The 13,423-nt window shown below is 46.8% G+C and overlaps 1 protein-coding gene across 1 annotated transcript in view; it reads left to right on the forward strand.

The window, feature by feature from the left end:
• Positions 1–1,849: 1,849 nt before the first annotated feature.
• The window catches only part of LOC135385761 (trypsin-1-like), a 52,885-nt gene continuing 41,311 nt past the window's right edge, over positions 1,850–13,423 (forward strand). The window contains exons 1-2 of the mRNA XM_064615258.1: positions 1,850–2,007; positions 6,973–7,153. Coding sequence (XP_064471328.1) covers positions 1,935–2,007; positions 6,973–7,153 — 254 coding nt within the window. The 5' untranslated portion in view covers positions 1,850–1,934. The remainder of the gene's footprint in view (positions 2,008–6,972; positions 7,154–13,423) is intronic.

The following is a 13,423-nucleotide window of genomic DNA, read 5'->3' on the forward strand; positions in this document are numbered from 1 at the left end:
GTAACGAAAATATGCTCGTTACCCCTCCCTGCTTCTAACAGACCTGGTAAGTGGCCTTTTTTCTCCACTGTCATGAAGCATGATGACATGACAATGACAGCTTCAGTTTCGTTTTACCCATATGCGACACTCCGGGACAGCACTACTGTGCTAGCTCCACGTACCGCATCAGCCTTGTCCCAGTCCAATTCCTTGTTTTGTTTTTCTTTTCTTGCTGTTGTTCATCTATAACAAGCTCGTACACTGTAGTCACAGGGCACTTAAGGTGAGTTACAAGAGCCCCAGTCAGACAAGTAACTGAGTGGAGTCCTAATGCTGTACCAAATGCCTCTGCGAGTTGCACATTACTGAAAGGGTACTATCTTGACAGACCACAACTCCTACATGCCCTCAGCATTAGCGCTCGTGCTCTTCAGCCCTACACAGCAGTACACCGCGTACCCACTCAAACGTGACATGTTGCTCCAAACTAGGCATCTACGAAAAGTGACTCAGGTGCCCTGGAATACCTACTGTCCTACACGTGGACGTGGACATCCACGTGTACATCTTACAATCTGATTTCCCCTCAGACCGTAGCAGGCAACAGCGTGAATCATTCCTAATCCACAAATTCCAGTCCACGATAAACGAAGACCCCGGCGTATTGTCTACAGTTCGCAGCCTTAGCTCCTAGACCAAGTCCCCCGACCCTCTTTCGTTCTTTCTGCCGTCTCTCTGTTATCATTTCAGGTTTATCAGACGACCAAGGAGAACTCTCCTGGAAGACAGCCAACGCTCCTGCAAGTGCTCAATGGACCATTAGCAACAATGCTCCTGCAACATCACCAACTCCGCTCCACGTGCACTGTTCCCCTCTCATTTTCCCTCTTTCCCTTGTATATAAGCCCGTGTCACCTATTTCCAAGTTTAGTTCTGTTGAAGGCAGCGCTGACTGCCGAAACGTCGACCCCTAACTGTAAATCTATTCCTAGCGCCCCTTTAATTATTAATGTAATAAAAGTAGCAAGTGTTTTTAACCCTTATACGGCCTCCCAAGTCTCTTCATTACTTGTAGTCTATTTGTTTTCGCGTCCATCTGTACTCAGTTATGCATTCATATATATATATATATATATATTAAATACTTTTAAAAAAACTTGCGGCAAAAAGTATTCAGTAGAGTACCAAAATACCGGAAAATGTATTTAAAATACTGTATTTTGAGTACGTACTCAAGATACGTACAAGTCTGTTCTGAGGTGAGGGAGGACGAAGTATCCGGCAGTGAAGTGGTTGAATGTCGACTGAGACTCGACATGTTTTGCATGCCGGAGTCCAGTCGACATTTGTCGCCTGAACTGCTCAATCCGGGCGTCTTATCTTTACTGTGTCGACATCTCTTTTAAGTCGACAAAGACCGTTTTACATGGAGACGATAGGTTGACTTATTCAGTTCAGTCGACTTGTGCTGCCTTCATGTAAACGCAGGTATTGTAGCTACCGCATTTGAAAGTCCCCACAAGAAGCAGGATGAGTTTTAAATAAAAAAGGTCTTGCATGCATGAGTGGGGGTTAATTTCATTTATGTTCACGTGCGTAGTAGTTTCGCAGTGCTCTCTTGTTTCATGTTTCCACTTGGTACGACAGTTGACACATTTACTTACAAACTGTGCTCTACAACCTCTATAACCATGACCTATCTCAGAGGACGCCCAGCTTGGTGATGTGATTGGTGATGGGGCTGCAGCCAAGTTTAGGATGGAAGCCTATATCGTTTCGATTGCTCCTACGACAGGCCTATGAAGAATAAGAAGCGTTTCCGTGAACACCTTTGGCTGCCTGCAGCTGTTCTCTCCTGTGATTTATCCAGCAAGGGATGTAAGTAGAAGCGCAAGGATATCACTCCTGCTGGAAAATCACGTTCGATAGTCGATAGAGTGAACTTTCACGTCATGTCTTCAAAATTCTTTGAAATTCTCACTACCTTTTTGGTGTTGTTCACTGTTCACACATCTGCAGCTGAACGTGAGTACCGTATGCTTTCCCCCCTGAGCTTTAAGAATGGTAATTGATTGATTGGTCTCTACTGTTTCAAAGAAGCATTGCTGTGATGTGCCATAAGGCACCTGTTTACGAGTGAAAATATAGGTTTGTGGTACGCCTTTTTTTGTAATTGCTTGCAGTGGCACCAAAGGTCGAAACCTGAAGCCAGGATATGTGCTTATCGTATAGCTGTAACTTGCCTTTGCTACTGGAGTGGGCATGTGTTCGGCAGCACAAATGTGTCGTGTTGAACAATTATCTTCTTTATTTATTACTTGCGCGTCTGTATTTACCAAGGAGCGGTAACGAAAACGAAAATGAAAATGATCAAAGACATTATTTTGCCGAGCACCTCTATTCCCCGTAATATATGCTCTGAATACCACGCGACAGCACGGTAAACGCAACATAGGGTCTTCAGCATGCAACCGTCACTCGCTCGTTTCGGTCTGCAGAGCCCTCGATGCCAACAAAGAGATATCTGCAAAGAGATGTCTGCACAACAGATTCCACGACATAGCACGAGGGCGCGCTCCTATACGACTTCTTTAAATTTCACTTTGGCAAGACAGTGCTGTTTGCTACCGGTAGTGTCCGTCTGTGCGTAGGACCCTTGAAGGTTAGGTTGCGCACCCATAGAGTTGCTGGAGGCAGAGTGTACTATACGGGATAAAGACGCGCCTCTACAGCCTATATTTGAAATCCCAGAAGATGTCCGATTTTTCCGAAGCGAAATTACTAGTGCGGTGTGTACCGCCCAAGCGGCGGTGAATCGCCCACCTCATCATCTAATGTATGTGTGTGTATGTGCGCGCTTTATGTATATATTCTAAAGCGCCACTTCGGAAAACGGGCGTACACAGAGTTGTAAGGACTGCAGCTGCTCTATCACCGGAAACAGGAACGGAAACCCAACGAAAACGAAATCGAAAGGCTGGTATCAGAAACGCGAAACTTAAATATTTACTAACGAAAAGGGAAACATCAATCAGTGTTTTACGTTTTATGAATTCCTAGACTGTCCATGACTTGAAAACCCGAGACGAGGTAGGGACGATAACAGACAAATAAAACACAGACCGTGTTTGTGTTTGTCTCTTATCGTCCCTACCTCGTCTCGGGTTTTCAAGTCATGGATCGTCACCATCAGCTCGCTTGCTACCTAACTTTCCTTTCCTAGACTGTGGTACACAGTCTGACAAAAACACGTGGGGGTTACGTAGGGGTTACGCCAACAACCTATAAAACGCAAAAAATCGATGGCGAAAGCCTGTGTACTAGTAAGAATGAAGAGAATCGTCGTACAAGGGTTTCCATACTCGTTCGACGAAGTTCTTACGTCGATACCCGCTGTTATGATTAAATACATTACACAAATCATACAAGATGGAGGACCCAGAGATCCTCCAAAATTCGGCGAAATTTCTGACATCTTTGATGTTTGGTGGAACTTGATTCCATTCATTAACACCTCTAAATAGAAAAGTCAATTTTCCGTAATTAGTTTTAACAACAGGGAAGTTAAAAAGACCCTCAGCACCTGCTCTAGTATGACGCGTTCCCAGAACGGAGATTTTCGTTCAGAATGCCACACGTTATATGAAGTATGTGCTGATATATTAATTGCTGAATGGCTAGTATCTCATAGTCACATGATTGAAGAGACAGAGAAAAAAGGTAATCCAAACATGATTCACATAGCTGCGTTTTGAGTAATTTGCAAAGCACGCAGCTGAGTGTTGGAAGTAATGCCCCAGACACTGGCACAGTATGAAAAATGAGAGTGCACAAATGCATAATAGAGATTTAAAAGAGTGGTCGTGGAAAAGTAGTGACGAGTTCTTGTGAGCACGCTAATGCAATAAGAGGTTCTACGTATAATATTTTGAATATGAAACTGAAAACGTAAATGTTGATCGAAGGTTACACCAAGAAATTTCACCTCTTGGCTGAACTGAAGGGGAACGTCATGCACTGACAGTGAAAAAGAAAGATCTAAGCTACGCTGGGGAGTGTGAGCACCATGGAGACAGTTTCGCTAGCATTTAATTTTAGGCCATTTGTATGACGCCAATTTACTAGATTGTTAATGTCAGTTCGGAGATTAAACGCCCTTTAAGTGATGTATTGACCAGTAATGAGTAGGATAGTATCATCAGCAAACAGGAAAGTACGAATGACAGATGAATCTGGGGAGGTCATTTATATAGAGGAGGAAATGAAGCGGACCTAATATAGAACCGTGTGGGACACCAACATTTAACACCACAGGGAACGATGTACTATCTTTAATTTTGACAACCTGTATTCAGATCGTCAAACTTAAAGGTAAATCGCAAGCGACTGCTTGGGGACCGCTACAAGGACTGGTCATTGTGGCACCCCTATGCTGATTTGGGTAAATGAAGTGAATGCTACGATGTGTATAAGATCGGCGCACAGGTGGGAGAGTTGTACGTCGCGACCGCGACCTACTAGGTTATAACGGCCATGTCATAATCGGCAACCACTATGACGAGCCCGTCCGCACGATCCGCTAGGGGCGCTACTCATCGGCCCACGAGATCTACATCATGATTGGACAATGTAAATTTGAATTTTGAAAGCGCAGAAGCGGACGTACAACTACCGTAGCAGAGGACAGCAACAGCTCTTATGAAGACGCCTAGAATGATGATGATAATGAACTGCAGAAAGAAGCAGTTCCCGTGGGACATCCACCGCTTGTACAAAAATACTAAGGTAAGCTGAAATACAAAATATTGCAGAAATTGAAGCAGGAAGCAATAACCGGGCCGATGGGTAGCGCCACCGCTAGTTTCTGAATGCGGCGCTGGGAAGGGGTGTCTATGGCATGGTCGTTATAATCTAGTAGATCGTGGTCGCCACTCATGTATCCTTTTCAGTAATGCATGAGATGCGCGAAACGCAAAAAGAACTGGATGGCTTCCGAGAACCACCACCGAATGCCTGTGTAGGTTCAGAACTAATCATTAGAGTCTCCGTTATTGGACATCGCACAAATCATCCACAGCTGACTGTGTCAAGACGCGAGCAGCTCTTCTCATGTTGTTGCATTCGTGTGCTGCCTCTTAAATCACCGTCCACCCTTTCTACCGCTCGCCATTTCGTTATCGTACGCTGTTCGATGTTGTTACCTTCGCCACATGCGTTGCGCATTATTTTAGCTTATGCTTCTTTCAGGGAGAAACGCGTGTCCATTCAGGTGTTCATTGAGCCCAGTCCTCGTCCTGATTTGTTAATCAATGTTTTCTTTTTCACTTTGCATGTTTCGTCGCTCTTGAAATTACACGGACGCAATGTGTCAGCTCACACGAAAAACGACATGGAAAGATGGATTCGGTATATCGATTCTCTCGATAACCTCTAGTAGAATTACAAATATATCAGGTCGTGAAGGCTAAATAATCATTTTGTGGAGTCCTTGAGTGAGTGGACTCTTAGTCTAGCCGTGAAATAAACTTCACAGCAGCCCTTGATGTTGTACACAATGAGCCAAGAAAAAAGAAAACGAAAAGGTAAACCAAGGAGTTAAAGGAGCAATTTTTGTCATTTTGGGAACAGACGCAATTCGACAACAATTGAACGGCACTCTGCAATACTGCAAGTGAAAATTTGTACTTTAGGGAAAAAGGAAAAAAAAAAGGGAAATAATGACACTTTTTCAAGCTGGAAATTACTGCACTGATTTTCAAATTCAGCAGTGCACACGTTTCTTACACATGTAAAGTTGGTCTGTATTTACCGACTTCTAAAGATTTATCTTGGAATTGGTTTCCATCGTTATTGCAGGGCGGCATTCAATTGGTCACTCTTGAGCTTAATTGCGTACAGACATCTGCAAGTGACGTGACGTCATCCGTATTACTTTTCTTGGAGTTCACCTCACTCTCGTGAGGCTGCGGACCAGGAATTGAGCTTACGGTAACTTTAGCTCACATTACCCTCGTAGGGGTGAGTACGACTGCTTCTACCTAGCTCGACCTTACTGTCACAAAATAATCGACCTTGCGAGCCTCCAGGGTCACTCTCTAGAACAGTGGACCTCACATGGCACTCCTGACGACGCCTTCAGATTTGGAGCCGGCCAACTATGCAAACGAGCGTGCATACCTTTTGGACGGTCATACGTCATTGCAAACGTCATCCCACACGCAATCACAAAAGTGGTGACCTTCATCGACGGCTGCTGGACGATTTGTAAACAAAGCAATGGCTTTTCAATGTTCATACGTCCATCCTATCAGTGTTCTCCTCCCAAGAAGGGCAAAATACGACCTGCGAAATAACCCATGAAACGTGGAAACTTTTTATCGTATTTTTCTTGAATCCGGTACTAAGTTCAGTTAGGCTCAGTTAAATTTAATTATGTTCATCTCTTGAACCACGTACTAAACTTTAGAATTGCGGTGTTGACCAGGATATGGATATGACTGATACATGAACCGATGAACAAAAATGTGCCCAAGAAAACCTTTTAAAATTCGGGATATTTCGGAACCTTTGTATTTACAGTATAATATTTTCGAATTTGTTGCGAAAAAGCTATATTTTGCGAAAATCGTTAGTTCTACCGCCAATTACTATATCATATAACGATGGACTTCCAAATATGTAAAAATAATAAAAATCCACAAAGTCGATGGGGCTTCCTTGCAGAACTGACGTGAAGGCCATTCCATGTAGCCCCAATATCGTCTTTCAACCTTCTACTTATCGACATTCGGTCTTGTGTCACTTAGGAAATTTCATAGCACCAGACGCGCATGATCCGATATTGCGAAAATACTTCTGGATGACTTTGTATTGGACGGAGACTCATACATAATGTTTCCACCACGCTGTGTTGTGCGCCCTCATCCTCTTTCTGCTGAACAAATGGAGTTCAGCTTCCACTGATCCCTTGTGTCTGTTCTCATCTTGCAGGTTGTGGCCACAGGCCTCCGCGACCTAGAGGACGAATTGTAGGAGGCCACGAGACAAAACCGGGCGACTACCCCTGGCAAGTGGCCATTAGCTTCAAAACTGGTGGCAAAACTATACATCTATGTGGAGGAGCGATCTTGGAAGAACGATGGGTTATCACTGCTGCTCACTGCTTTCGAACGTACGTAGATACTCGTAGCCCAGGGAAAATGTGTCCAATATCTCTCGGCGGGTGCCCCCGTGAACTCACGCGGAAATCATACAGTAGTGTCAGTGGGCTCCTTGTAAAGAGACTATTAAGCAAATCAATCTCAACAGGAACACGAGCGATGCTCAAGAAGTTCATACCTGATGCAATATAGTGACGGTATTACAGTATTACATGCCTTCCGCGTCATCCGTCTCAGTGTTATCTGCATCTGCGGGACGTAGAAGGGTAGAAAATCCAGAGAACCGACTAGGAAATGTTAAGATAAGTGATAAGAACACAGCAGTCTCTGTTCGAAATATCGGCGGCACTCGTCCTGATGCACTTTCTATATATACTTGGAGGATGGGCATTTAAATAGTCCCAAAGAATCCCGGAAAGCCTCCCCACCCCCCGAACGAAGTAAACGCCGGAATAGATAATCAAACAATTAACGTGTCAGAAGGTCACACGCCAGTGACGCCACTGGGTGTCGTTCCGTAAGGGTGATAACCTCACCAACTGAGAATTTAGGGGAAAGCCAATAAATAAATAACCAAAGCCATACAAGTTTGTCGCTGAACAGCTGGACTGTGGTACACGAGTTTATAGCTCGAAAATCCCCACACAAGTAGCAGGGTGATGTCATTTATAACTTACAAAAGTTTGGACCTTGTGGAAGTAACTATTTGCAGTGAGAGAGTTACTTGGCTACCCGGCTGTACTGTCTGGGGTTTTTCCTGGGTTTTCCTCAGACGCTTTCAGACATATGTCGGCACAGTTCCCTTAGAAGCCGGCCCAGGGCGCACATGCAGCCAGGGCGTCAGTCGTGACGTTGCCTACATCTGTGAGGCCGACAACGGCGAGCCCTTTCGCCACCACCATCAGGAAGCAAGCAGAGAGTAACTCACTGAGACAGAACTGAAAAGCGAGAAAAAGTGGAAAGTTACGCCCTGGTTCCTCCTTTTTTTCCTCAGAGTTTAGAACAGAACACAGGTACACAAGGATCGTCCGCCCCAGCGGATGTTTTAATGGCTTACCGCAAGGTGCACGACGCAGGCCGCAGAATAGTTTTCCAATGGGTTCCGGGTCACTGTGGGTTACTGGGAAATGACCAAGATGACAGCGCCGCAGGACGCAGCCTTCGGAAGCTTGTGCGACAGAGGTATACGGACGAGCGTGGCATTACTGCAATACACTGCTGAGAGGCGACCGTAGTTTCATTCTTCGACGCCTATGGCACCCTTGGCTTCTCACCAGTGGCTAACATTCGTACGACGTCTAAGCTTACAAGTGTTGAACCAACGCTCACACTCGGGACACCACGGAATACCTCTCATTCGGGATGCTGCATTTATCCACCGAATGCGACTCAATGTCGCTTTTAGCTACTTCTCAGTGACGCTCCCGCTGGCGACAAATAGTCTCCAAGATGCCGTCGCTCTGTGACCTGGAAGATCTAGAACCATCCTTCTCCATTGCCTGCACTACCAATCTTTCAGTGCCCCGAAGTCAGCTAGACTTTCGCCCTCTGGCAATGACAACATTACTTGGTCCATGATCAAGTCCAGCCTACCAACGCTCTGCTCTAAACGGATTGCTGGACAATGTATCCGGTATTGCACGGCATGGAACGTCACAAAGTGGCAATGTCCGATTCAAATAGCAGCAGCAAACATCGTGAAGGGAAAGGAGTGCCCAGTATTCGTGGGAGCACGAAAGATATGTATGGCGGGTCTGCAGCGTGCGTGGGACTATAAAAAAACTGGGCAGCCCATTGTGAAGCATAGTATTGAATCGTCGGAAGATTATTTGCGGGCAATTCGTCCAGTTGAAGTAAAATGTGCCGCAAAATGTAAGATGCGGTTATGAATAATACGTGTGCAAGGGTTATTCGATTTTCTCCTTCATTCGATCTTTTGGGTGGAAACCATACTGCAAGGGCGTTCGCAAATATCGCATATCTGTTCACGCTGTGTTCGCTGAGACGTTAGCTATAGGACGAATGCTGAGGAACACTCCTCTTCCGTGCGTTTGATGACGACGGATAAAATGTGGGTTTACTTCCGGGGCATTGGGAACAAGCGGGAAAGCATGGCATGGGAACCTGCATATACTGCATCTAAGTGTTCGTTCTATGGCACCGGACTAATAGTCTCGTCGCCACGCTGGCGTAAATAGAGTCGAAAAAATAGCTAGCTCTATGATTCTATTCCCTATTCTTACACAAGCTAAGTTGCACAGGTTGTTAATTGTACTCTCCATTCTCCAGATCCGGTCTTCAGTAACGTTTTCCTATACTCTGTATGGAGGACAGATATTGCATGATTAAAATGAGCAAGAGGACGCTGTCTATAGAGAGTTTTCAGGGGTGTGACAAAACCTTACAGTTCGTCTCCGCGCGGGAGAGAGGGTAATATAACTTCCCATTTATTCAGTTAAAGACAAAACTTAGTACAGCTTAGCGAAAGCCCGCCACATGCTTCGGCCAAGCTTCGCTTCGAACAGAACAGTGCACGAGCGCAAACACTTCGTTGTCGTCCTCCTTGTCCGGTCTATCTCAGCCTCTGACACTCCCCCCGGCTAAGTAACGAAATACCCATGCCTTAAGGAAAACCAATTTAGCTAATTTAAGTGAAAGTCTTTGTAGCGCTTAGGCGTCTTAACTTCCCTGCCAAAACGTCCTCTCTTCTGAGCACTTTGTGCTGTAGAGTCGTTTCTGGTCTGCTCTTGCGATGAAAGGTTAGCCGGCTGGTTCACTTCCTCGCTATTGTGCTCTGCCTGGTCAGAGGGGCCAGCTGGTTCTGGAGGCTGGTGATACTTGCTTGAAGATTCCTGGTGAGGGGGAAAGTCACCTGGGGTCTGACTCTGGGGCCGGAGACTTTCATTACTCTCCGCTGACTGACCTTCCTGAGTTGAATGGTCGTGGTCGTGTGACTGAGTCACTTGCGGAGTATGCTGCATGTCGAGGGGAAAGTTGAGTAAGCTTGCTTTGGCTATTTCCCATGTCGCTACATGGTTGCTCTTCAGCAAACGTGGCTTGATGTGGTCCACGTGCCGACGGTGAGCTCTGCCGTCTGCAGTTTTCGCAGAAAATGAACAACGACAGAACTTTTTGGTTATAACGGCCGGTATCCACGGCTGCTCTCCCGCGAAGTTGCGAATGAAGACAAACCGGTCAGGTTCAAAGTCGTGGGACCGTGGAAGAACTTGGGGAATCTCGTGACTGGGCGAGTCATTTTCTGGGTGCATCCAATCCAGGGGCGTAGTCAAGCGCCGCCCGAAGAGGAGCTCAGCTGGGGTCTTCCCTATACTTGTAGACACTGTGATGTGTTGTTTAAACAAGAAACGTGCTAACCGACACTCGATGCTGCCGTCAGTTAATTTCCTCAGAGCACGTTTGGTTTCTCCGACCATCCTTTCTGCTTGTCCGTTCGTGGATGGGTGGAACGGAGCGCTTGTTCGTTGCTTGATTCCATTCCTTGTGTAGAAATTCGCCATCGCCGCCGAAACAAAATTGGGCGCATTGTCTGTGACGATTACCCTAGGGATGCCGAACGTCGCAAAAATGTTGCTAACTGTTCTATTATGCGTGCTGACGTCGTGCTTCGCATGCGCTTGACTTCGAGCCATTTGGAAAATGAGTCTATGACGATAACGTACGACCAACCGTCGATGGGTCCCGCGAAGTCCATGTGTAGCGTGTGCCATGGCATGTAGGGACGCTCGAACTCTATGTCCACGAGTGCTGAAGAAGCGCGAGCCCAAGTCTGACACATCGGACAGCTCTTCACCGTGATCTCAATATCATGGTCCAGCTTGGGCCACCAGAAATGGCTTCTTGCTGTACTTTTCATGGCTGCGATACCCGGGTGGTTGGCGTGGAGCATTCTTAACGCTAGCGATTGTGCTTTCTTGGGCAAAATTACACGTGAGCCCCAAATCACGCATCCCTTACACGTGGAAAGCTCACTGGTACGCCTCCTATACGGTGTGAACGTTTGTCCTCTCCAACTGGAAAAGTTGCCGGTTCGTACAGCATGAAATACCTTGGACAAAATAGGGTCTTGTTTGGTTAAGCTTGCAATGTGTCTTGGTGTGAATGGTTCACACTCGACTGATTCCAGCATTAAAATGCCACCAGTAGAAGTGTCCTCATTAGCTGTGGTTGGAAGCGGAAGACGACTCAACGCGTCTGCGTTCTGATGCCGATGACCCGGACGATATATCAGTGTATAATCGTAAGCGCTTAACAAGAGACACCAGCGCAGCATCCGAGGCGATAGTACTGCTGGTATCTGTTTTTCTTGACTGATGATACCAAGTACCGGTTTGTGATCTGTGACCACGGTTATATGCCTACCAGCCACGAAGTGATGGAAGTGCTTCATACCAAATACCACCGCTAAGCCTTCCTTGTCTAGCTGCGCGTAGTTCTGCTCCGCTTTGCTGAGTGTCCGTGAGGCGAACGCCACTGGAACCTCCAAGTGGTTCTGTGCCCGTTGCGAGAGGACTGCGCCTATGCCGTATGGTGAGGCATCACATGCCAGCAAAACGGGCCGGTTAACGTCGAAATGTGCCAATACTGGTGCTGCAGCTAGCAACTGCTTGAGCTTGTCAATAGAGTCTTGTTCTTGGGATCCCCAAAACCATGGTGTGTCCTTGTGTAGCAACCGATACAAGGGTTCTGCGACCGACGCTCGGTCCTTTAGAAAACGGTTGTAAAAGCTCAGCAATCCTAAGAAGGACTGCAGCTCTTTCTTGTTCCTTGGGTTGGGTGCCTGAAGGATAGCTTTGACCTTGGCTTGTGTGGGTCTGATGCCAGTTGCGCTGATATGATGCCCAAGGTACTCAAGTTCTTGTACGCCGAAAAGGCATTTCTCCAGACGAACCGTGAGCCCTGCATCAGTCAAGCGCTTTTGCACAGAGCGCAGACGCTTGTTATGTTCGTCGAGGGTACTGCCAGAAATGAGAATGTCGTCGAGGTACGCCCCGACACCTTCTAACCCTGCCAGAAGGCTGTCGATGTATTTCTGGAATACCAGAGGCGAGACAGATACACCAAAAGGTAACCGTGTGACACGAAATAGGCCACGTGGCGTGTTCACCGTGAGCAGCTCGGAGGATGCGTCGTCCACTCGTAACTGCTGATACGCTTGCTGAAGGTCGATCTTAGAAAAGATCCTGCCTCCTTGAACTAGAGCCAGCATATCATCTACTGTGGGAAGCGGATACGCTGCCTTCGCTACAGCTTGGTTCACCGTACTACGGTAGTTTCCGCATAGACGTAAGCTGCCGTTCTGCTTCCGTACTGTTACTAGCGGCGTAGCCCATGTCGAAGAAGAAACGGGTTTCAGAATGCCTTGCTCTTTTAACTTGTCTAGCTCTTTGTCGACTGCTGTCCTCAATGCCAGTGGCACTGTGCGGGACTTCCAAGAACCTAGGGACTGCGTTTGGCTGCAGCTCGATGTGTATAGGGTCGCCTACATGGCCTGAAATATTGCCATTAAAAAGGGTGCTGAACTGATCGAGTAGTGGTTGGCACTGTGACTCCGTGACTCGGTGAATGCCAGACAGCGAAATTCCCAGTGGCTCAAACCAGTCTCGACCTAGGAGGCTTGTTCCAGTTCCCGCGACGATGTACAGATCGAGTTTTGCTTGCTTCCTGTGTAGCTGAACGGTGACTCGTGCTTTGCCCCGGACTTGAAGTGGTGTGCCGGTCCACGTCCTCAATTTCAATGCTGCTTTCAGTAGACGTGGTCTGTTGCTGTCCCATTGCTGGTTGAAGGTGTTTTCACTCATTATTGAAAATGATGCACCGGAATCGGCTTCGAGCAGCAAGGGCGTTCGTTTACCGTAACCCATACGGTTAAGCTCTCAGTCTATTGGTTCATGGAGTTGACCGTGAATAGGCTGTTCCACGAATCTTCTTCGTCGGCAGTTAGATTATTCGCTTGTTGACGTCCAGATGAGCGCGTGCCGGAAGCCTGCTTCTTTTTCTTCGTCATGCATGCTTTTTTAATATGCCCCACTTTCTTGCAGAACTGGCATGTGGAATTTCGGTGAGGGCAGCTTTTCTGGTTGTGCGCACCGTCACAACGGTAGCACTTTTTGGACGGCTTAGGGAGCTTATTCTTCTTTGGGCTTCTGGTTGCTGAAGTTTGAAGTACTTTGTTTTCTTCCCTGCTGCGCATGCTTGCCTGTTGTGAGACCGTGGATTCCATGGCTTTCGCGGTGTCAACCGCCATTTGGAATGTGATATTC

This window comes from Ornithodoros turicata, chromosome 2 (assembly GCF_037126465.1).
Source record: "Ornithodoros turicata isolate Travis chromosome 2, ASM3712646v1, whole genome shotgun sequence".
Classification (NCBI taxonomy): Eukaryota; Metazoa; Arthropoda; class Arachnida; order Ixodida; family Argasidae; genus Ornithodoros; species Ornithodoros turicata.